The sequence below is a fragment of the Coturnix japonica genome, chromosome 2 (assembly GCF_054131305.1).
Source record: "Coturnix japonica strain WE chromosome 2, WE-NBRP24, whole genome shotgun sequence".
In the NCBI taxonomy this organism is placed as follows: Eukaryota; Metazoa; Chordata; class Aves; order Galliformes; family Phasianidae; genus Coturnix; species Coturnix japonica.
Genome location: NC_140664.1, coordinates 88,225,761 through 88,249,687, shown reverse-complemented (window position 1 = coordinate 88,249,687; position 23,927 = coordinate 88,225,761). Strand labels below are relative to the sequence as shown.

Below are 23,927 nucleotides of genomic sequence, written 5' to 3'. Positions count from 1 at the left end.
GTGGGCAGCACTCACCCAGCTCCGCTCCCCAGACGCCTGGGCATGGCCACACGCTGACCTTCAGGCTGGATTTTCCTACAGAAGAAAGCAGCGTGCTGGTTCTCCTTTGCTGCAGTCAAGAACAGACAGGAAATCTGACAGGAGCTGATTTTGTTTGCTGCTCAGGCTTAATCTGATGTTGGTAAGCAGGAGCTTTTCTAAAGGTCTGTATACACAAACACCTGAAGCCTATTATTTCTCAGATGGCTAAGGGAAAAATAACCACCTGTCACCAGTGAGAAGAGACCAATGCTGCTCTCATTGCAATAAGAGACTAGAAGAGAGCAGTAAGGTCTCCTCTCAGCCTCCTTTTCCCCAGAGTAAACAGCCCCAGTCCCCTTAGTTGCTCCTTGAAGGGCATATCCTCCAAGTCCTTCACAAGCCTTGCTGCCCTTCTTTGGACCTACTCCAGCACCTCAGTGTCCTTTATTATGATTACCACCCATAAAACACCCTGCCACCAGCACAAGCATCCAGCATTTCAGAACAACCATTCAGAAACACAGTCCTGTCTTCCTCAAAAATGGCAAACTGGAAAACAACTCACAAATTTAATAGGGACTATTTAAGAGGATTGACTTAAGGCTTTCACATTCTCAGCCTTAACACAGTAATTCATCACCTCTTCTTCTATTGCTACTGTTACATCTGCTTTTAGTTACACCGCAATCCACTTTATCAATCATGTTATATCTGCTATGTTACATGGCGATCAGCTGTATCAATCAGCATTCTCATCAGCCCAACCTTCCACAGAACCGAAGCCCTTGCAGTCATCGACTGAGAGGCAGCTTTAACAGCTGCTCAAAGGCACCAACAGATGCAGTAACAGCAGCCACCAGTTCTGACTTCTTTACATAATTGCAACATTTGACCTTCCGATAATTTATGGAGATCATTAGAGCATAAAAGCAATGGCTGTGTTATAATCATTCTTCTTCAGGGGCTGATGCAAAGATATGGAAACCAATGCTAATTTTCATGCCTTATATACCTCAATTCAAAAGAAAATTCCACTGTGTGGCTCTTCAGCATAAGAAGCCGTCAAAACGCTACCTGTCCAATCACAGCTCTTAATAGAAAGAAGAAACTCAATCATCAGCTTTGGGTATGTAAATACAACAGAGCACTGAACTCTAACAAGCAAAATACCAGGGCAAGAAATGTGGCTTCTTTTTTTTTTCCATTAACCTATTTTGCGGACTCTCCAGAGGAAAATGGGTCCTGTCAGTGCTTTTTCATTGCGTAAGACTTCATATGTTACCAGAGGACATGTCATTATTTCAGTTTGCATCTCTCCCTCAAGAATACTCCCCCTCTGATGAAGTAGTTCAAGGGCAAGTCTGTTGTAGCAAGATATAGCGAATGGATCCAAGCCATGTTAGGACTTCGTCAGTAAAAGCACACACTGTAAATTTAGTTTGACAAGCAGCACAAATATTTGCATCACATGGCCCTACTGGAGGACAATACCGTGTACCACCGGTCACTTTCCTTTCAGGTCAACTTGATAGAAGTAAAAAGAGAAACTAAGCCATAGGGATGGAAGGTAAATTATGAACTCCCAAGACAGCCAACTAAGTTTCTTTGTAGTCACATTAAGCAAAACAACCTTTTGAGCCTAAATAACATCATCTACAATGCCATATGACAACATACATGCTGTAAAAAAAACTACACTATTATTTTAGCCATAAACAAGCATCTTGTGACAACTGAAAGCCAACTAGATGAAAGGACAAACACTTCAACTGACAGTCAGACTCTCCCAGGCACATTAAGACACAAGTCTGAGGCATGTTCAGCACAGCTGAAGATCTAGTTAAGGAAAATCCATCTCCCTAACAAAGGACTTACAAATCTTAGGCTCCCCAGGGAGGTGGTTGAATCGCCATCCCTGGTTGTGTTTAAGAGCCATTTGGATGTAGTACTCAGGGATATGATTTAGTGGAGGGTTGTTAGAGTTAGGGTACTGGTTAGGCTGCGGTTGGACTTGATGATCTTCAAGGTCTTTTCCAACCTGGGTAATTCTATGATTCTATGATCTTAAGAACAAACTTAGACACCAGTCTGACAAAACGCACTCTGCATTTCCTCGCCAGGAAGCTGGGCACTGTTTTAATTTGGATAACTCAAACGGGTTTTCAGTTAGGCATCTGAAATGGAATCATCACTGTGTCCATTCATCACTGGAATGGGCTGCCCAGGGAGGTGGTGGAGTCACCAACCCTGGGGGTGTTCAAGGAAAGACTGGATGTTGTGCTGAGGGACATGGTTTAGTGGGAGCTATTGGTAATAGGTGAACGGTTGGACTGGATGATCTTTTAGGTCTTTTCCAACCTTGGTGATTCTATGATTCTATCTCATGTGCATTGTATGCATACTTGCCATGATACCCTCACCCATTAAAAAGTACCACACATGTAGCAGTCAGGTTGGGTAGTTAATGGGGCAAACGATCTTAAAAGAAAAAGATGTTCTTTCTAGGACTTGAATGCTTTGAGTGAAACCTCAGTTGTTGTTTCGCTCTATTATGAAGAAATTCTTCATAAGATGCAGAGCAGTGCCACAGGCAGTTTATCTGTACACACCATTTCTCCATTTCAAAGACAGGCTTTAGATTTTACCGGTGCATGGTCCATTGCCAGCAACAGACACGCAAACCCACCAGTGACACTGAACTTAAAAGTGGTAAAAATAAGACACGCTTGAAGAGATATATATTTTTTTAATACAGTTTTCATTTAAAAAATAAAATAGATGAAATTTTAAAATAGGAACGTCAAATTCCAACTGAAATTTTAAAATACTCTTCCATGCTGAAAGCCAGAGTCTGGATGTGAGCCTCATGGAAGCTACACAGAAAGAAAGTTAATCTTTCATATTATTTGTATTGATGTCTTTACTTTCTTGGCTTATGTGACTGTTGGTATTTTTACTAAATTGATCCGAATCCTCACTTTTATTTTCTATTTCCATACCACTGCTTTCCAAAGGACTGTGAGAAGATTCTTCACCCATTTCTGCTTCCATTTTTGTGACTGCATCACATTCTCTATCTTCCACATCCATGTTTTGTTCCGTCTGTGTTGGTCTGCATTGAACTTCCTCCTCTGTTTTACCTTCTGCTTCGCCCTCTTTCCTCTTTGCTTTAAATACTTCGACTCCCATCATCCTCAGGTAATGAAGTCTCTCATTCTTGGGCACAAAGGCACGGAGCGATGTTTTTCCTTGCCAACCACAGAGCACTATAGGACACTGAAGATCATCAGGTTTTCTACAAACAAGCAGTTACTTCTGGTCAAGTAGGAGAAATAATCTTGAAAACAATCTTATTAAAAAAAACTATTAACAATAAATGCAGGTTGTAACTAGTTCTAGAAGAATCATAGAAGAGCTCAGGTTGGAAAGGACCCCAAGGATCATGAATCTCCAACAGCCCTTCCACAGTAGGGCCACCAACCTCCGTATCTAATACTACACCAGGCTATCCAAGGCCCCATCCAACCTGGCCTTGAACACCTCCAGGGACGGGGCATCCACAGCCTCTCTGGGCAGCCTGTTCCAGCACCTCACCACTCCCATAGTGGAAAACTTAAAAGAAGCAAGTACGCTGTTCTTAACTTCAGTATCTATATGTGCAACCCGCTTGTTCAAGCACAAAAGTAAGCAGAAATCGAAACCAAACCAACTTCTCAAGGCCATCCACTGCTACAACACGTAAAATGATTTTCTGGCTCTGACAGGTTTCTAAAACTAATACAAGCAACAATGAGATGAAGTTCATGTTTAGCAAGATCACTCAAAGAGCTTCCTAGGCAACGAGAATGAACAAAGAAAATGTTTATCTTTTTCCTATTTCTTAAAAGAGAAACAAAAACATCACATGCAGCGATGCCGAACATCTGTGGCAGAACAAGCAGCCCTCCTCTATAAAGCTGAACACTGCAACTGTTTTTGAAGGGGCAGGGGCAAAGACAGCCTTAGATCTTATTCTATCTGGCTTTACTGCTGACCCCACTGCATTTCCACTTTTGTTTTTATTCCCGATTCAAAACAAACTGCTGTCCCGACTTTAAAAGTAAGTAAATGGAAAGCTACATATCTACTTACTCAGGGTCTGGCTCATACTTCAGAACTATACTTCCCATTGCTGCAGTACAGGGAGAGAGGAAAAAAACAAAAGGGATGTGTTACTTAATACAAGGTTAGTGTCAAATGACAGAGATTAGAAAAATATTGAAGAAATCAAGTTTTCAGACAGCCATACAGCGTGCCTATAACAGCTGGTTAGCAGTTACCTACATCAATAACAAACTACAAGCACTACCAGTGGTTTGAGGTTTGTTGTTCAAACCATATTACATACAAGACTTACAGAAGCACCTGCCAAAAAAGGTCCCTAAATCAAACAAATCAAGATTGAAAACCACAGTGTATTGATTCACTCAGTAAATGTGACAAGGAATTTTTAAATAAGGTAATATTAGCATATGGCAAATTTCATAAAGTGCTTTTCTCCTATTTTGGATCATCAAACTCAATGTACAAGAACCAGTGATCACGTGAAAATAAAATGAGATAAATAGATAAACTGAAAACTGTCTCAGTTTCTTCAAGCACTCAGCAGAGGAGAAAAGTTCAGTTTAAGTACACATTCCTCCCTATATTGAGAATCAAATACGTGTACCTAAATTGGACACACAGAATCATGAGGAACAATTGCACATGACACCATTTCAGCTGAGCAGCAAACATCCATAAAGAACCTAAAAATCTTTCTTCTGTTATTTCATATTCCCCCTTACAGCGCTGCTGCATAAAGTCACTCATTTGGCAGCTCTTCAGCTCCCTGGAGTTCATAAACCTCAAAAGCTGTGACCAGAAAGAGCTACAATTTCTAGTGGCACATCGGGCTTCAATAATGCTTAATTACCTAATTAATGAGTTTTAGGATAATTTTAAAGGATTCTTCTTGGTGCAAATACAGTTTACACGGAAAGATTTTTGCCTGTTTTTCCATTTTAAACACACTAAACGACGATCATTTTGTCATATCACAGACAGGAAGGCTTACCCATGTCTTTGACTTTCCTCTGTGTTTCACTGCTGAATTTACTTAAGAACGGATTTTCCTGGGTTAGCAGTATTTTAACATCTTCTATGCAGACATTTATAATCCTTGCATGAATGAATGGGTATAGAGTATATATTCCCTGTTCAATAGATAAATATCATTATTTCAAAATGTAGTTTCTACTTAAACGAAGGAAAAAATGTTCAAAACAGCATCTGCTTTAGCCAATACCACAAAATAGCTTTTAAAACATACTGAAAATGCAAATGACTCAATCTGATAAATTCAGGGCCAGCCGTGCTATAAGCTAAAGAGAAAACCAAAGTATCTCCTTTGAAAATACAGTGCTCTGTAATTACCTCTTGTGCTAATCTGAAGGCACATCCAAACTGCTCACCGTCGCTGTTGCGAGACCAGACTTTTATCCCTGTGTTGATAACCTGCAAAAGGCAAAGCCAATAAGCATTATTAAATGGCATAAATTCCAAATTATCACTCTGAACTTTGTTTTTTCTCCATCATTTGACTAAAACCATGAAAAAGGCTGATTTAACATTTGCTCATCTGCACTGGATACTTATTTAAATTCATATGAAAGCCCATTCAAAAGAAAAAGAAATTCCCACTGCCAAAATGTACTCTCTTTCCAGACAATTACTACTCCTTCCCATGTTGAAAACCCCACAGTGAAGAAGAGGTAGGCTTAAAATGAGGGCAGCAACTATTGAGATCTAATTTTAATCAGTGTTTGAGGCAGAATACTCTGCGTGATTCTGGGAAAGTCAATCAAGGGCAGGATTTTAAAAACAAGAGATGCTTAAAATTAGGGTGCTATAAAATCACGGTACCCAAAGCCTTACTGTCTAAATAGTAGGCTTCAGTTTCTTAAGATTCTGTCAGTTATGTAGCCTTTTCCTACATGTGGAATAAAAGTCTAAGTGCCCATCTTGAAGATCTGATGCAAATGTGTACTGAATAGACTTGAATATTCTCATGATTCAACTGCTCAGCTTAACAGTTTTTCAGGCTTGGAAATTACTTTCAAACAATGCTTCCATGTAACAGGGCCATCTAACAATTTAACTCAAGTTATCCATTACTTTTGGTAATCTTTTCAAATCCTCGTACTGGTTCCTAAAATTAAGAGGCTCGTAACTACAGCAGCATCAACATGAACTTCTGAGTATTTGTGAAGATACCTGAAGACCACAGAACATTTCTGGGATGCCAAAAATAATACTGATCTTGGAGATGGATATTTACCTCTCTTGAGATAGTGCTTCATCTCTTTAATAAAGGAGGCAAAGAGAGGAAGACATTCACTCAGAGACAAGTCCTACGTAAGGGCTAATTCTCTATGTAAACAGTTAACTCTGTAATGAAGGTAGGAGGCATCCAGTTGTTAAGATGAACCATACCTTCATCTTCTCGCTGTTGTTGAGGAGCACGTTCCTTAACTCCTTAGAAACCATGTACAGTTGTCTCTTCTTTCCTTCTTGAGTTCGAGTTAATAAATTCATCTTGGGAAATGAAGGGTCCAGTGCATAAAATTTCCTGTGACCATAACACTTGTTTCGATTAACTGAGCAACCAAAAATCACATACTCTAAACACACAGATCAGTGTCTTTCCTTAAGCTACCTCCGCAAACACCTTCAGTTAGTTGACATTAGCTTCAGTACACAAAGATTAGCATTTCAAAGGCTCCTGACATCAGAAATTATTCAATGTCACAGACAGTAAGATGCACTTGAAAGTTTCCAGAGCAAACTATCATCCAAGGCCTAGTGTGCTACCATCATTTAGGAAGAGTTTAAGCATTGAGGTGATGGGCATCTAGTGCAAACACAGAGAACAAGTTTACCTATGACCAACCAGACCCATCTTGTGTGATTAACTGAATTGCTAATATTCCTAAAACTGTTAGGAATCTTACTAGAAAAAAATAAACGTTTTTTTCTTACTGGATAGGAAGGAACAATGGGTCATCTTCAGGGAGAAACACAAAAGGATCTTCTTTAAAACCAAACAACTTCATTTTCTTAGATGGTGGAGGTCTGAAAAGCAAATACCATTGTCAATTTTAATAAAAGTAAGTGATTTAGAACCGGGGCATTGGAATCATTTAATCAACACTTGCCTTTATGAGACTGATAATATGCCAAGCTTAGTACTGACATTTCACTGTTCTTCAGTAAGACAATACTACATACAGTTGACTTTGTAAAATGAGGAAGTGTAAGCAGTTCTTGAGAGCAGAAATCACACAAAGCAGACATTTGTGAGAAACAAACTGTGGAGACAGTTTAAGATCTTTCAAAGGTCAACTTCTGAAAATAGTTTTTTCCTTCCCAGAGAAGAAAGAACTATCAGACTTTTCAAATGCTAATATACAAGGAGGTTATTCTCCTAACTTGCTAAATTACAAGACATAGATGGAAATGTCCAACAACTGACAAAATTCAGTAATTCTTACTGATCCACTTCTAAGAATGCAAAACCAATAGAGCTAAACAATGCTCGGCAATTACAATGCTGTCACAGGACAAATATTTAGACAGTCTCTTACCCGCAAACTCCCTTTTTGCTTTGCTCAGCGTCTGAATTTTGCAGTTCTTGTACTTTCTTAGACTCTTCATCTCCATCATGTGTTGGTTTCTCAGTAGTATCTTCAGAACCGTCATCTGCATTTGCTGCTGTCACTTCAGTATCTCCTGTTTTTTCTGGTGATTTCTGATGAACCTAATTCAAACACAGCATTTGCAAGAAAGCCAAAATAGTACCTAATGAGTAACAGAAGGTATCTACACCTGCTCTTAGCATGCATTTAGTTCTTAACTACTTCTGCGGAAGTGCTTGAGGAGATCTACTTGCTCAAGTCCAGACACAACACAAGGGAGGCTCAGGGGCAACCTTATAGCTCTCAATAACTTCCTGAAGAGAGGTTGTAGTGAGCTGGGGGTTGGCCTCTTCTCTCGTGTAATCGGTGATAGAACTAGAGGGAATGGTTTTAAGCTGCACCAGGGGAGATTCAGGCTGGACATTAGGAAGTATTTCTCAGAAAGGGTAGTCAGGCATTGGAACGCACTGCCCAGGGAGGTGGTGAAGTCACCGACCATGGGAGTGTTCAAGAAATGTTTGGATGTTGTGTTGAGGAATATGATTTAACTAGGAAGTATTGGTAATGGTTGCACTAGATGATCTTCTAGGTCTTTTCCAACCTTGATAATTCTGTGATTCTGTGACAACCACAGGTTGCATTCACCACTAAACATGGCTCTGAACAACTAGTGACCAAAGCTGGTTTTGCACCATTTATAAAATCACGTTCAAATGTCCATAGAGAAGATCAGTTTAAGCTATGATCTGCTGCTTTCTTTCTAGCACTCAAAATAACACACACAGCCTACTGTACACTTCCTGTAACAGTGCTACAGAGTTAAATTTAGAACAGCGTCGACTATGTGGAAGATGTTTGCTTACAAACAAACTTTTCTTCCAATTGTGACATAGGTTTCACTCAGTTCTTCTAATTAAGCAAATCAAACAGAAACAGCTAAAAGGGATTGAGACACAAAGTTTCTCTCAGAACAAACTAAGATCAAACGACTCACATCAACTCACAACGCTGATGGAAGAAAAACAAAACTGACAGCAAGAGATTAAAGTCAAATGGCTGAAGCTGCTGCTGCTGCTCCCAACAGTTGTACATACAATCCCTGCTGCTGACTGTTTAGGTTGGATGTTAGGGGGAAGTTCTTCACTAGGAGTGGTTAGGCCCTGGAACAGGCTGCCCAGGGAGGTTGTGGATGCCCCGTCCTTGGAGGTGTTCAAGACCAGGTTGGACGGGGCCCTGGGCAACCTGATCTAGTAAATGTGTATGTTTGGTGGCCCTGCCAGGCTGGGGGGTTGGAACTACACGATCCTTGAGGTCCTTTCCAACCCGGGTCATTCTGTGATTCTGTGACAATTTGCTGGACTCTCACCTGCTAGTGAATCACTCCTGAGCAACCCGTCACAGAGTACAATACATTGAAATCAGAATTAACTTAGAATACAGTAGAAAAAACAGCGTCAGACAGACTAACAGACCGCACACAGCTAAAGGAAGCAACAGCTTTAGCAACCCAATCTATCCAGCTACTGCAATTCTTTCCTAGTCTCGACTTTAATTATGATCTTGCTATTTTGCTAAGAATCATTTTTTGTCCGACATCAGGTTGTAAATTCCAGAAATGTTATTGACAGTTTGCATTTCAGCTCCTTTAAAATAAGTTACCTTAGGTTGGCGCTTATTCCATGGCATTGGAGATTTTTTAATTAACACAGCCACAAAAAAGCCTCCTGTGTTCTGGTGATGTGGCAATATCCTAATGCTAGGAACAAACAACAAAACCATGATTGCAGTGTATTCATCATCAGCTTTCAGACTCTCCTAAAGCATCAGCAGTGTCACGTTTACTTTCAAGGTAAGCTGAAATATCCATATTAGCACTGCACAGATTTAACTTATCAAGGTAGAAACAGGATCTAAAATAGAGCATTGTGACAAAATAACTTGCATCAGTGCCACGCATTCATTTCACCGCTCACATCTTGATCTTTAATGACTCACATCTAAACGCTATTTTTAGAATAGCTATGCAAAATCTTTCATTGAAAATAAGTCACAGTGTTGAAATGTTAATATTTAACACACTTTTCTGGTAATCTGACTACGCATCTCTATTGGTTGCAAAGAATCTGACACGCTGTATTAATATTTATTCCTGGTAAACAGCGTTTGCTGGAATGTAACTATTGCGCACTACTATTACATACAAAGCAACCGAATTATATTTAAACCTGCACAAGCAAAGAGCTGTACTGCAGCACATTCCTAATGTGAACTTCTGATTACAATTTGCCCATGACCATACAAGGTTAAGAAATCAAAACCTCATAAAATCTATCCTGGAAAAAAAACCTTACCAGCGCTCTAGATTCATTGCCTTCAGCTTCTCCTCCTCTTTTATTGGAAACATGGTGGGACGTATTTGTGTTTGTCTACTTGAAGGCACGTCTTTCCACTCTTCAAACCACTGTCCATCTTTCAGCATCACCTTTAAATGAGGAAATACAAATATTACAAAGAACACAGTCACTGTCTGGACAACATCCAGGACTTAGAATGTGCCTATAAATCCACTTTAAGATACATACAACAATACCTTATTGCACTGAAGGTTCAAAGCTTTTAAGGATTCTCATATCCTAAGTGAAAGGTTAGAGGCACCACTTTTGCAGTAGAATATTCTTAAGCAGGAATACCAAAGTGAGCAACAACAGCTGAAAGTTGCTTCAGAACCCTCCGTGCCTGCTTCCATCGCAGACACTACGATGGTAAGAAAGGTCACGTGGGGATGCATTGGGAAAAACATGAAATGAAGGGCCTTTCGTGGTTTTAAGGTAATAATACAGGACACAGGGATGGTGACATCAGGTCTGGAGGGTATGTTGAAGTATTTTCTGGAAGCTAAAACAAGTCCAGAATGATGCTAAATAGCAAGAAAACAGCCCAGTTCCATTTAGTAACTGCTGGGAGCATTAAAAAGAATGTAGTAAGCTCCTCTCTACTGCACATTTAGCCTGTTCTTGTCATAGCAGAACAACGACTAATTGAGATGCAGAGATCAGTTATGGTACCTGAAGTTAAAAAGGTTATTTTCTTCAAAATCCAGAGCTAAATCACTGGAGTCTACTCATCATCCAACCTAAGGACAGAGTACTGAACATCACTCAAACAGAACCTTGTTTTCCTTTGGCTGTTTCCAGAGATTTACAGCGAACACATGCTCAGGAATATTCAATGTAATCACTGAGTCACAGAACTTCCACTGAACAGATGTTTCACCAGGAAACAAAAGACTGTACCCAGTGAAAACAGTACCAAAGCAAGCTAATACGCTGAACGACAAGCTGGCCAATGAGGCTTGAAATAATGTAATAGCAGCAAGTAAAGGACAACTTCCAACAAATTTCATTAGCTTAATTTTTAAAATATATACTACGGAGATTTGTATTTAAATTGTGGTCCTATAAATCTCACTGAGAACAAAAGATACTCTTTGCAATTTCTGTGTACGCATTTTATAGCCCAGTCTCTAGTCCAGAATCACAGAAATCACAGAATGACCCGTGTTGGAAGGGACCTCAAGGATCATGTAGTTCCAACCCCCCTGCCTGGCAGGGCCACCAAACATACACATTTACTAGATCAGGTTGCCCAGGGCCCCGTCCAACCTGGTCTTGAACACCCCCAAGTACGGAGCATCCACAACCTCCCTGGGCAGCCTGTTCCAGGGCCTAACCACTCTCCTAGTGAAGAACTTCCCCCTAACATCCAACCTAAATCTTCCCTCTTTTAACTTAAAACCATTTCCCCTAGTCCTGCTATTGTCAGCCCTCTCAGATTTCTAATGGCAGAGTGTAAGAAAATCTTTACTCTGTGCATCCTGTTCATTAGCCTGCATGCAAATACAAACCTGCAGACCATGCTGTTGCAAGAGACTAGTGAAGCACTGGAGAAAGGCATAACAAACATTGGTATTGCAAAAGCACAGATTCATAAGCCAAATTTAATCAGAGGATCCTACTACCAGGATGGCTTTCTACCTCTTGATTATACTCTTAAGTGGAAGCTGAAGAAGCTTTGGGCTTATTTGTTCCTCCCTACTAATCTGGAAACAGACAAGCCCTGGAGAAAAATACAGGATTTCTATTAATATACTAAGATTACTCACACCACTGCAGTTTTTGTAGGTTATTTCCATACGGTGTTTAACAACTTTTACTTCCAAATGGTTCAAATGGACCAGATAAACAACAGAAATATCCAAGTTACAGACAGTAAATTCAGAGAAGGCAGGCTAAGTTAAAAGTGGCTGAAATGATGGTGCCATCTACAGGCCATGAGCTGAATGCAGTCAGAAAGGGAATATGTTTAAAGCGGAGGCGATAGAACCAAGAAAGGTATAGGAAAATGAGAGCCAATGAGGAGAGAGGCACTTAACATTGGAAAGATTTTTTCACCCTCTTCTTTAATACCACATAGTCTAAAATTCTAAACAGTAAGTTACTAATGTTATCTCAGGTCGATCTAATCCCTTGGAATTCTACTCCAACACACACAAAGAATGTCACAGAAATACCGTATAAAAGTACCTTCCATTTTGTAATTCCTGGCATCCTCTTCAAACCTGGCAACTCTGAAGAGACATCAGCAAGTTCTAAGGCACCTGAAATCTCACAGAAACAAATGCATATATATAAATATATATACACACATACACCAGAATTTGAAAGTTGTGCTCCTAACTTTAACTTTTATAAAAAGGATTTTCCTTAAAGATTTCAGATCATCGCTTTTCATGACTTCAGAGGAACAAAATATAATGAAATCACTACAGTGCAAACTGACAAGAAAGATGCTAAGAGCCACTCATTCCAACTACAGAAGTTCATAACCCTACAGATTAACGAAGAACCCATGGTTAGGTGCTTTTTCTATCAGCTGCGTAGAGTAGTTCTCCACAGTCTGTACCATTAAATGTCACTGTTCCAGGCAGCACTGCCATTGAACAGCTTTTATTTTCACTTAGTATTTCAATTTACTGAACTGGTTAAGGATTTCTCAGAGGAGTACTCTTTTACAAAGACTTAAGCCTTAGAAAACGCACAGCATGTTCTGATTCTATGGACTTATATACTTAATGCATTTCAATGTGACTGGAAAAAATACCAATCAACCTAAGTCCTGACAGAATTACATAAAAACTGACTAGTGAGGAGCAACCGTAACATGTCACTTTTGAGATTCTGAATGGTTATTTAAACATTAGGAATACTTCTCCTCATGTTTTACACAATTTTACCATCCCTTCTAGAAGAGGTAAAGATTCACTCTTACAGTAGCTAGTTCTATGTGACAAGAGAAGCAACTCTTTTAAATGAGTGAGAAAAATTATATAGGTATGCATATTCCAAAAGGTCAAGTTGAATCAGTTCTAGAATGTCATCTGTGTATTTCCTCTGGATGTCGACTACTTACAGCATGACTTCAGCTGATGCCTCAAGATGACATCAGATCAATCAGGCATTAAAATCAAGTGTCAGAAGCACTACAATTTCCAGCAGAGAAACAGGGTACAAAAGTGCATTTTCCTTTTTCCCTACGGAGAAAGGAATCACTAATTTGCTACATAAGTAGCAATACTACAATAGGTAATCAGTTAAGACAGAAGAACCAACAAAACTTCTGGACTGACCTAAGAAAACTCTTCATGTCTAACACTCGAAGCACTAGGGATAACACGTTCATTCACTGGAACACCTAAATAAGCTTCAAAACACCTGTACTGAGCAGATATGGGATCCATATACCAAAGTGCAATAGCACAGTTAAGACCCTTAGTTCCAAGTATTGCATTTCTCCCAAACACTGCAGTGGATGGCCTATGTCCATCCACTGGACACACTGGACATCCATACTGGTTTATGCTGTAGCCAAAACAGTCCTTACCACTTTCTAGTCTCGTCGTTATTAAACATTTTACTCCTGTCTGACTCAGCCCTCACATGTTCCCCATGTAGAAACAGATCCAAGGAAACTACCCTTAACAAAAATGGCCATTTAATTTCTACTCAAAAGACAATCCCTAATTATCTCCATATATTTCAGCTGAACAGCTGTTTCAGAGACAGTGAAATTCCATACATATTCTGTGAACAGTACAGGGATTAGCACAAATAAAATATTACACAGAAGAGACTGCTCTACTTCCACAACTATTTCAACTCCCGTTACACTACAGCTGCTTCTGCACTGCACATGGCTCAACTTAATATGCTGGTGACAAATGAATCCAGTTAGATGTCTCCAAACTTCAAGTTATGGACTCCAAAAAAGTGTCCTTTAGCTGAAGATCAGACACACGGGCCAAAATTACAACAAGCCAACGCCATGCAGCTCAACTTTTCCTCCACTGATTACTTCAAACAATGGAGTCATAACAGCAAAGTAATTATGCCTACATCTGTAGGCCAAAACTGCACAAAACCCATGAGCATAAAGACACTTAAGTTAATGCGCTACTAACATGTGAGAGAAAGGATGCTAAATATAATAAACTCCTTAAGGAGAGTCTGGGGTTTTTACTCCTATGGGCTACAGAAATGAGGCTCCATGTTGTGTATCCCAAGGAAATAAGAATGTGAGGCAACAACCCCAACCAGTGGAATCAATTAATAAAAGACAGGTAACAGCCTGAGTTCTATTGCTTGTTTGTTTGTTTTAAATCACTAAAAAACTTCCTCAGGTTTTATACTGGCAGCTGATTTACTTTCTAGAAGGCTGCTCATATCAAACCCAATTAAATCTAACACACAAAAATGCTGCTGTTTTACATACTCGGAGTACACTACCTACAGAATCCCAGCTGAAAAAAATAACATATTTCCTATGTTATCTCACCTTGACTCTTTTCCAGCAGAGATGCAATCACAGCTTCATTTTCGATAGGATTCAACGAACACGTAGAATATACCATTCTCCCACCTTCTGCCAGCTGTTCAACGCCACGGGTTGCAATTCTTAGCTGCAATCTAAAAGAACAACCTCAGTCTAACAAGGTATAATTGAAGAACCAGAAACATTTCTCATTAAGTCTGCCACAGCTGAAGTTATACTACAAACACGCAGATCTCCATGGACTACAAAGTCAGCACATACCAAGCTCAACAGCTGTCACCAGTACACCAATTAAAACCAGTTTTAAACTGTCAGCTATCTCTATACTGCAAACACACTCACAATTACACCTGTTAAAAGAGCAATTAGTCAAACACCCGCACTACTGCATGGTAAGCTTTAACATGACATTCTGTTATCGGATCCACCTAGTGCTCCATCAAGTTTATTATAAAGCATACAACACTAGAAAAATAACCACCCAAGCCCTTATTTTCTCATAAATCTGGAATTAAAATGAAGAATAATCTAACTGTTTCAAGTACTACAAGCAACAGAGTTTAAGTAACATTGGCCTTCAGTGGAAAGTATCGCTGACCTGGATAACCTTACAACTAAAACAAACCCTGTAATTACAATAGAGTTACTCAGCGATAACACCTCATCACTGAATCATTGACTGACTGTACTCCCAGCTTGCAACAAAGACAAATAAAATATTCTCAGCTCTTCAACTGTCTTTTAATTAACACTTTTTTATTTACCATGCACCTGTACTCACCTTCAATTAACACAAGCCAGTCTTAGGTAACTAAAACTATGTAAGAATCCAGTCTTAGGTAACTAAAACCATGTAAGAACCCTAAAATTTTAGAAGACTTAAAACACTACTATTAAATTTTACAAGTCTCTGTGATTACGTCAGTTATTTTCTAACAGTGTTTCACCTGCCTAAACATTACCAATCCTGTTCGACTGACCTGTTCCCTACTCTGTCATCTACTCTGTACAGAATGAATCCACTGAATATCAATGTGGCATATTCATAAAAATACAAGAGATTTAGATTCCCACACTTCACTGGAGGTTGGCCTCACACTTGAAATACTAAAACTTTTCTCAGAATAACGTATGAACTCTTGATTAGATGAAAATTAAAAATCCTTTGTCATATACTAACATACAAATGTACGCTAGTACGTAAAAGAAGGGGGAAAAGGAGGAGTAGAAATGAAAGACAAGAGCTGTACAATAAGCATTTTTACCCATGGAGCTGCAAACTGTTTTGTGTTGTCCACTTCTTCCATACATCAATGTTTTTCCTCATGGTTCCATCTCCACTAGAAATGAAGTTGAGAACGTATTTGTTATTTGTGGGTAAAATTTATTCCATATCCAAGGGACTTACAGTTGAAAGAGTTAACACTCCTCTCCACAGTAACCAATTCCCATACGTTGTACTTTCATTTCTACGCTATCTTCGTTTTTCAGAATGACAAATCTAAGTTGAAAATTTTTAATGCTGAAACTAACCACATTTAAGTATCACTTGAAATGAAAGAAAGTCTCCTTGATGTGGTTTTCCCTTACCTGAGACAGTTAAAGAGATTCAGCTCTTTTGGAAGTCAGTGTGCAGCTTAACACAGAATCACAGAATGACCCGGGTTGGAAGAGACCTCAAGGATCATGTGGTTCCAACCCCCCTGCCTGGCAGGGCCACCAAACATACACCTTTACTAGATCAGGTTGCCCAGGGCCCCGTCCAACCTGGCCTTGAACACCTCCAAGGATGGGGCATCCACAACCTCCCTGGGCAGCCTGTTCCAGGGCCTAACCACTCTGCTAGTGAAGAACTTCCCCCTAACATCCAACCTAAATCTTCCCTCTTTTAACTTAAAACCATTTCACCATGTCCTGCTATTGTCAGCCCTTTCAAAGAGTTTACTCCCCTCATGGGTGTAAGTTCCCTTCAGGTACTGAAAGGCTGCAATGAGGTCACCCTGCAACCTTCGCTTCTCCAGGCTGAACAAACCCAACACCACACTCAGTAACACAAAAATTCTAGTATGTGGAGGCACAAGATACCTGCAGGGAACGTCACACAAAATCCTGTCATAGAAGAGGATCTCTTTTCTTCCATCCACATCTATTTGGAGGTTAGGGATACTGGAGGCATCGTGATTTACCACCATGATACAAGGACTGTTTAATCTTTTAGCCTGATGAACCAGTAAGTAGCAGCGCTTGTTGTCAACATCATTAGCAATTACAAAACCCTCTGTGAACATAAAACAGTAGAAAAAAAAAACTTTAGTATTTAACAGTCAAATAATATACACGGTTTATCGCTTATCTTCACATTCATGCAAATCTTTTACCAGACAGTTTTATTTAGGAAACTATTTATGAACAGAGAACACCTTCCTGAATGTAAATTAAACGTGGTGAGGTTTAATAATCATGACCAAGATTGTTGGGGTGCTAAATTGTCTTTGCAAGGATTTATGAATGCATACAGTAGTTCTGAGAAGATAGAGTGTTCTAGAATAGCTGAGTTAGGCCTGTAGGTTAAGAGTTAGTGGGCGGGGGGTTTAGGTAGGTGTGTGTATAGGTTCTCTCGCGTGCATTGGGTTTTGCGTAGCAGGTGTACATGTCTGTGCGGGATTTAGGATGGTATAAAGGAGTGTGACGCAGCACTAAATTGAGAGAAGACATCATGGCATCCATGTTTGTGTCTCTCTCCCCTGGACAGTCGAGGTCCCGGGACAAGTTGGGTTAATTGGCGGATACGTCACAAGATACTCTCAAGATTTCTAACTTCCACACGGCTGAAAAGACACAGATAAAGGTCCTTCCACTTTTCATTCTCTTGGAACAGAGGTAAAACCTTCACTGGCACTGAAGACGACCTCTGTACATCAGAAGTATAATGCAGAAAGAACCCAGTCCCAACCTCACCATTTCTATGGATAGTATTTTCTGTGAACATCTAATTAAATGGAACTATTTGGAAGTTAAAGCCTGAAGCAGCTTAAGCCAAGTGTTTGCAGGAAACCACCAAACACAGAGGCTAATAGGACACCACCTGCTAAATACACTTTATATACATAAACTAAGCTGTGATTGCATCTACTATAGTCTGGATTGTGAAGATGCACAATCCATCTCTCTCCTTCAAGCCAAAGAAGCCCACGGAAGTTTCAAGGACGAGACAGAGGTACTTCCCATCTCATGTAATTCACCAAACTATGGAATTCAGTAGGTAGGTAAATGCAGCTGATTTCTGGGATATTCACAGAATCTCGGAATTATCAAGGTTGGAAAAGACCTAGAAGATCATCTAGTCCAACCATTACCAATACTTCCCAGCTAAATCATGTTCCTCAACACAACATCCAATCGTTTCTTGAACACTCCCATGGTCAGTGACTCCACCACCTCCCTGGGCAGTGCATTCCAATGCCTGACTACCCTTTCCGAGAAGTAATACTTCCTAATGTCCAGCCTGAGTCTCCCCTGGTGCAGCTTAAAACCATTCCCCCTAGTCCTATCACGAGAGAAGAGGCCAACGCCCAGCTCACAACAACCTCCCTTCAGGAAGTTATAGAGTGCAAAGGAAGTTATAGAGAGAAAATATTAAAGGTAACCTACAGGGAAAATTAAAATAAAATAAAATAAAATAAAATAAAATAAAATAAAATAAAATAAAATAAAATAAAATAAAATTTGAAGTCCCAAAGGTTTTCAATAGTTTGTCCAAACTTACTGGGAAAAGGAACATTCATGTCCGCGTGCAGCATTTCAATGAGTTGTGCAGTCTTAGATCCAGGTGCAGCACACATATCTAGAATCTACAAACACAAACGGTTAAAAACAAACAAACAAACAAACCAAGAAGCCCTGCCTGCTATGGACTTAAAAAATGTATTGTGTTCTTGTTTAAGCAGAATAATTATGATTCCTGAGGACACTGATGGTAAAAAAAAAAACAAAAAACCTACCATAAAACAAACAATGGGAAGTACAGTTCTGCCCTTTAAATTCACCAAGGAATGCAGCTTTACCTCAAGGGGCTAAAATAAACACAAATACATTCATAGCTGTTTGAGTGGGTCCTGAGAAGGACCACAAGGATGATCAGAGCACTAGAACACCTCTCCTATGAAGAAAGGTTGAGGGAGTTCGGCTTGTTTAGCTTGGAGAAGGCAGTGGGGAGAGCTCACAGAGGCCTTCTGTTACTTGGAGGGTGCTTATAAGCAGAAGGTGGATTGACTTTTTATATGGTCTGGTAGAGACAGGACAAGAGGGAAATTACTTCTAACTAAAAAAGAGGAGATTTAGGTTAGATGTTAAGGGTAAATTCTTTACCCAGATGGTGGTGAGACACTGGCACAGGTTGTCCCGAGAAGCTGCAAATATCCCATCCCTAAAGGCATTCAAGTCCAGGCCAGACAGGACCCTGGACAGTGCCTCCGGTGGCGCAGTGGTAGGAATGCTGCATTGCAACACCAGGGCCAGGGTTCTAATCCCCCCTGTGGTGCAAGTGGTAGAAGTGCCGCTCTGCTACACAGGAGGCTCAAATCCTGGGGGTTGGACTCAATGATCTCTAAGGTCCCTTCCAACACGCACGAGACTGTAAGACAGCCTGAACTTGAGGTTGGAAACCCTAACCAAGGCAGGGAGGTTGGAACTAATGATCTTTAGGGTCCCCTCCAACCTAAGCTGCAGACTCCCTAGAGAATGCACAAAACATACCAGCATGGAACACCAGCACTGCCACTGTAGTTTCCAGCTGATGAAGCAATATTCCACAAAGACACCGCATCGTGTTTCTTAGTTACCTTGTGATCAGGATTAATGTTAAGCAGCAGAGGTGGGATCATACTGACAGCCTCCTGACGACTGATGTTTCCCTTAAAATGAGAAAGAACAAAATCATTTGACAGGAGAAAGCATTTCTTTTGAAACAGATTTTTATAAACTCTGTGAATGAAAATAATTAAACAGTCAAAAATAGTTACAAACTTAGGGTTAAAGTTTGTTAGCACATAATATTATCTCATCAAAATGATGCTTCTGAGAATTTCAGATTTATTCCACCTGCATTAGTTCTACAGATCTACTTTCTGCTCAGATGAAATCAGAAACTGACTTACAACAAGAGAGAAAACATCCATTACTAAAGAGAACTTTTTGTAACATACACATACGCAGCTTTTACCACACTCAAACACCCATCTTTTTAATGAGCAATAGTTATAAGTCAGGGCTGTTCACTTTGGAAAAGGATCTGGGCAAGTCTCTCAGTATCTAAAAGGCAGCCATAAGAAAGAAGGGACAGACTCTTTAGCATGGTCTGTCGGGTCAGAACAAAAAGAAATTATTCCAAACTGAAAAATGGGAGAAGCAGATTAGATATAAGGGAAAAGCTTTTTGGTGAGGCAATAAAACTGGCTTTCCAGTGAGGTGGCTGAAGCCCCTTTCCGAAAGACACATTAAGGTCAGGCTGGACAGGGCCCTGAGCAACCCAATCTAGCTGTAGGTGTCCCTGTTTATTGCAGGGGAGTTGGACTAGGTGATGCTTTAGGGATCCTTCTCTCTCAAACAACTGTTATTCCAGAGGCGTGTGTTTTCACATTCCCAAACCAATAAAAGGGTTGCTGGTTGAGGAGGAACATTCATAACTGTAGTTCTGTAGTGGAAGTACAGGATGAATCACAGTCAACAGCAACAAAAAAACCCACTTTTCCTGAGCTAGCCAGTTTTTGATGGGTATCATCACAGTATCACAGTCTGGTGCGGGTTGGAAGAGACCTTAGAGATCATCAAGTCCAACCCCTGGGATTCAAGCCCCTGTGTAGCAGAGCGGCACTTCTACCACTTGCACCACAGGGGATTCGAACCCAAGCCTCCGGTGTTGCAAAGCAGCATTCCTACTACTGCGCCATCGGGGCACACTACCACCCGGGGTACCACTGCAATAGTGCACTGAAATAAAATTTTTGCCTGTAGTGCAATAGAAGTACCAAGATCTGAACTTACACACTCTGTCTCGCTAACCAGAAACTGATGAAACCTCTCCAGCTGCGGTGATTTACGTAAGATTTTTCTACTCAGGTTGGTGTGCCACGCTAACTCCTCCGGATACCTGCAGGAGGGAAGGGGAAACAAAAAGCAAAAGGGCGCAGACCAGCCTGTCCCAGTGGATGCAGAGGGCCTGCAGGGTGCTCAGACTTACCAGCTCAGCGCCTGTGGCATTTCCACCTTCTGTCCGTCGACCTCCAGGTGCTGCAGCTCGCGGAAGTACTTCTCCTTCAGGCAGTGCAGGATCTCCCTGGCATGGCTGCAATGCACAGCGGTGCCTCAGAGGCCTCTCCCGGTGCTGCCTGTCCCTCCCCCCGGCCCCGCTCACCTCTTATAGCCGGTGATGCGCAGCGTGGCGGGCAGCGGCTCCCTCAGTGCCGCCATGAAGTCGTCCCACTCCCCGTCGGGCACGATCCGCTGCTCCCGGTAATAGCGCTCGAATAACTCATTTTCCTTCACGATCTCGGGGTAACCACCGGCCCAGCCCTGCAACGCACGGCCCGTCACAGAATCACACAGAATCACAGAATGACCCGGGTTGGAAGGGACCTCAAGGATCATGTAGTTCCAACCCCCTGCCTGGCAGGGCCACCAAACATACACCTTTACTAGATCAGGTTGCCCAGGGCCCCGTCCAACCTGGCCTTGAACACCTCCAAGGACGGGGCATCCACAACCTCCCTGGGCAGCCTGTTCCAGGGCCGAACCACTCTCCTAGTGAAGAACTTCCCCCTAACATCCAACCTAAATCTTCCCTCTTTTAACTTCAAACCATTTCCCCGTGTCCTGCTATTGCCATCCCTAACCCGTCAGCACGCCGGCCCCGCCGCGGCCCGTTCCGCTCCCTCCCCGCCTCTCACCGCTTGGTCCCCGCCGCCTCCGTTCCTCTCCCGACGCTGTTGGGGCTGTAGCTGCCGCCGGCGATCCCGCGCCCGGCGGCCCATGTTGATCAGTCTCCTGCACAGCCCCGCCGTGCGAGCGGCGGCTCCGGTGTCTGTCAGCGCCGAGTCTGTGGTGCGCCCACAGCACCACGCGCGCCCGCGATCAACGCGCATGCGCGGGCTCCACCCCTCCCGCTCCTTCCGGGCCAGCCCACTTCCGCTCACGGGAACCAACCGCGCCGCAGACCCCGCCTCCCGTCTCCTCCACCAATCAGCGGGAGGCTCGAAGCTCCGCCCCCTAGGCTGATTGGTCCGTGATGTCGCAGGGCGTGCCGCAGGCTGCCCGAGGAATGGAGATGCGGCGGGGCGGCTCAGTGGGGCGTATCGCGACATGGCAGGTGGATGTTCCTTCTGCACCTTCTGGCAGCGGGCAGCGGGCCCGCGGGAGCAGCGCCTGCTGGGCCTGCTGTCCTACGGGCTGGTGGCGCTCGGCGCCGTGTCGGCGCTGCTGCTGCGGTTCATCCCCATGCCCTACGGGCGCTACTCGTCGCGCCGTTTCGGCTGGCTGCTGCCCGCCCGGCCCGCATGGCTGCTGCAGGAGCTGCCCGCGCTCATCGTCCCGCTCGCACTGTCCGCCTGCATCCCCTCATGGCGGCTGCCCAACGCCGTGCTGCTGCTCTGCTTCGTCCTGCACTACGTCAACAGGTGCTGGCGCTGTCCGATCGGGGCGGGATGAAATGGGGCAGCGATACTCTAAGGGCTTTCAGCGCAGTGCTGACTGGAGCCCGGGTTACTATGGTGGGATGGCGGTTTTCCTGGTGCGGAGACCTTGCGGTGTGCTGTGAGTTGACCTGGTGGCTCTAAGGATGATGCTGTGCCTCTGCTCCCCGGCTTTCCCTTCGTAAAAGCACGAATGGAAGGCTGAGATCTCCTTTGGAATGGGATCCCAGCCTGCCTTTCCTTTATAGATAAAGCTGGGAAACAGAAAGCAGAAGCTTAAGCAGATGTTGTGTGGCAGCGTCATTTTTCTGGTTGTATAATGCTGGTGGGACTGTTCTGTGGATGGTGGTTTATTGGAAGATAGCTCTCATCAGCTTTGGTTTGCTGTACTGCAGCACAGTGCTGCACACTTAGAATAACCCTGTTAATTAATTAACTTGTTACTCTTTACCTCTCAAACCACTGGAGTTTCGCTTCTCCTGTAACCAGTGACACTCTATGGTGCCTTATTCCATACAGGTAAGGATGACAGCAAAGTATCTTGGTTAGGTAAAAGTACTGTTATCTACCACAGTGTTTTTCACATTGATGTTATCACCTGAAAATCCTGATAGGCTTTTTGTGTAGTGTTTATGAGACCGCGTGCATTTCAGAATGCTTGAATATACCACTTAGAATTGAGGAACAAAGGAGAACATTCGGTCTTGTGTTCAACATCATTTGTCTTTACCACGCCTATCAGAGTGATTGTTTTGGATACGAAGCTCAAAATTTCTGCTGTAAGTGACTGGGGGAGGACCAGTTCCTTAACTCTTCTTAGGCAACAAATTGAATGTTTAGGTGCTAAAGCAAGTGTAACCTTCCATCTGAACTGGGATCAAAGACTGCTGAGAACTTGGCAAGCAGGATATGGTTTGTGGATTGCAAGTCTGGATGCTGCAAGCATCCTTTATTTATACAACATATTTTCTTTCCTCGTTCATTTTAGGGCACTCATATTTCCTTTTCTGATCCGGCAAGGAAAGCCGACACCGTTTTTCACCTTCCTACTAGCACTTCTCTTCTGTATATACAATGGATACTTGCAAGGCCGAAGCTTAAGCACCTATGCAGAGTACCCTTCAGACTGGTTAAAACATCCTTGTTTCATTGCAGGTGAGTTAAAATATCCGATGAGAACATTAGGAGTAGCAATTTCTCTTTATCTTCACAGGTGTTTTTCTTTTTTAATGTTATAGTATCTTCAATCACACTTTTGTATTTTTTTCCACAGCATTCTAAGTGAGCTTAGTTATCTTGTTTGCAGTAGTATAGTTGTAAGCTTTTTCAGGTTTTATTTTATAGCTGTGAACTGAGAATATTTCCTCCATGTCAGCACTAGGTGAACATACTTTGTTCTTCAATGCCACAGTGAAAAAGAATATATTGTTTCAGTATTGAGGCCTTTAGTGGAACTTGCAGCTTATAGGTTTAGAACAAATCGGAGATTTTCCACATAACATGCTGATTAATCTAAAATTCCGTGTTTCTTGATGTCATGGATGTTGAAAGTTTCTACATGGTCAAACAAAACAAACTCATGGAGTTATGGCAGTTGATGAATAGCTCCATACCAATT

At 41.9% G+C, this 23,927-nt stretch overlaps 2 protein-coding genes across 5 annotated transcripts in view; one reads left to right on the top strand and one right to left on the bottom strand.

Annotated features, from left to right (window-relative positions):
- Positions 1-2,747: 2,747 nt before the first annotated feature.
- NSUN2 (NOP2/Sun RNA methyltransferase 2) lies at positions 2,748-21,754 on the bottom strand. 3 transcript variants are annotated; one of them, XM_015854371.3, is made up of 19 exons: positions 21,569-21,754; positions 21,037-21,194; positions 20,863-20,967; positions 20,667-20,772; positions 19,466-19,537; positions 18,391-18,475; positions 16,710-16,902; positions 15,890-15,964; positions 14,628-14,758; positions 12,320-12,393; positions 10,088-10,218; positions 9,396-9,492; positions 7,686-7,858; positions 7,081-7,173; positions 6,535-6,670; positions 5,476-5,556; positions 5,117-5,255; positions 4,153-4,192; positions 2,748-3,316 (listed from the first exon to the last, which is right to left on the bottom strand). In XM_015854371.3, the coding sequence occupies exons 1-19, from the start codon at positions 21,650-21,652 to the stop codon at positions 2,911-2,913; spliced, it is 2,379 nt and encodes a 792-aa protein (XP_015709857.2). In that variant the 5' UTR covers positions 21,653-21,754; the 3' UTR covers positions 2,748-2,910. The 3 variants fall into 3 exon arrangements, with proteins under 3 accessions (XP_015709857.2, XP_032298353.2, XP_085394060.1); XM_032442462.2 differs by lacking the exons at positions 9,396-9,492; positions 10,088-10,218; XM_085537934.1 differs by lacking the exons at positions 19,466-19,537; positions 20,667-20,772; positions 20,863-20,967; positions 21,037-21,194; positions 21,569-21,754 and adding an exon at positions 19,380-19,402.
- A 169-nt stretch (positions 21,755-21,923) lies between these two features.
- Positions 21,924-23,927, top strand: part of SRD5A1 (steroid 5 alpha-reductase 1) — a 16,886-nt gene continuing 14,882 nt past the window's right edge. The window contains exons 1-2 of one of the 2 annotated variants that reach the window (XM_015854373.3): positions 21,924-22,294; positions 23,298-23,464. In XM_015854373.3, coding sequence (XP_015709859.1) covers positions 21,981-22,294; positions 23,298-23,464 — 481 coding nt within the window. In that variant the 5' untranslated portion in view covers positions 21,924-21,980. The remainder of the gene's footprint in view (positions 22,295-23,297; positions 23,465-23,927) is intronic. The other variant, XM_085537933.1, reaches the window with a different exon arrangement.

What these genes read in the sequence shown, in the direction of transcription:
- NSUN2 (XM_015854371.3), bottom strand. Translation starts at nt 21,652, where the DNA reads ATGGGCCGCCGGGCGCGGGATCGCCGGCGGCAGCTACAGCCCCAACAG. An exon ending in CAGGAATTACAAAATGGAAG is followed by an intron (nt 10,219 to 12,319) that starts GTACTTTTATAC and finishes CCTCATTTAAAG; the next exon opens with GTGATGCTGAAAGATGGACA. An exon ending in CCTTCAGATTAGCACAAGAG is followed by an intron (nt 5,256 to 5,475) that starts GTAATTACAGAG and finishes TCTATTGAACAG; the next exon opens with GGAATATATACTCTATACCC.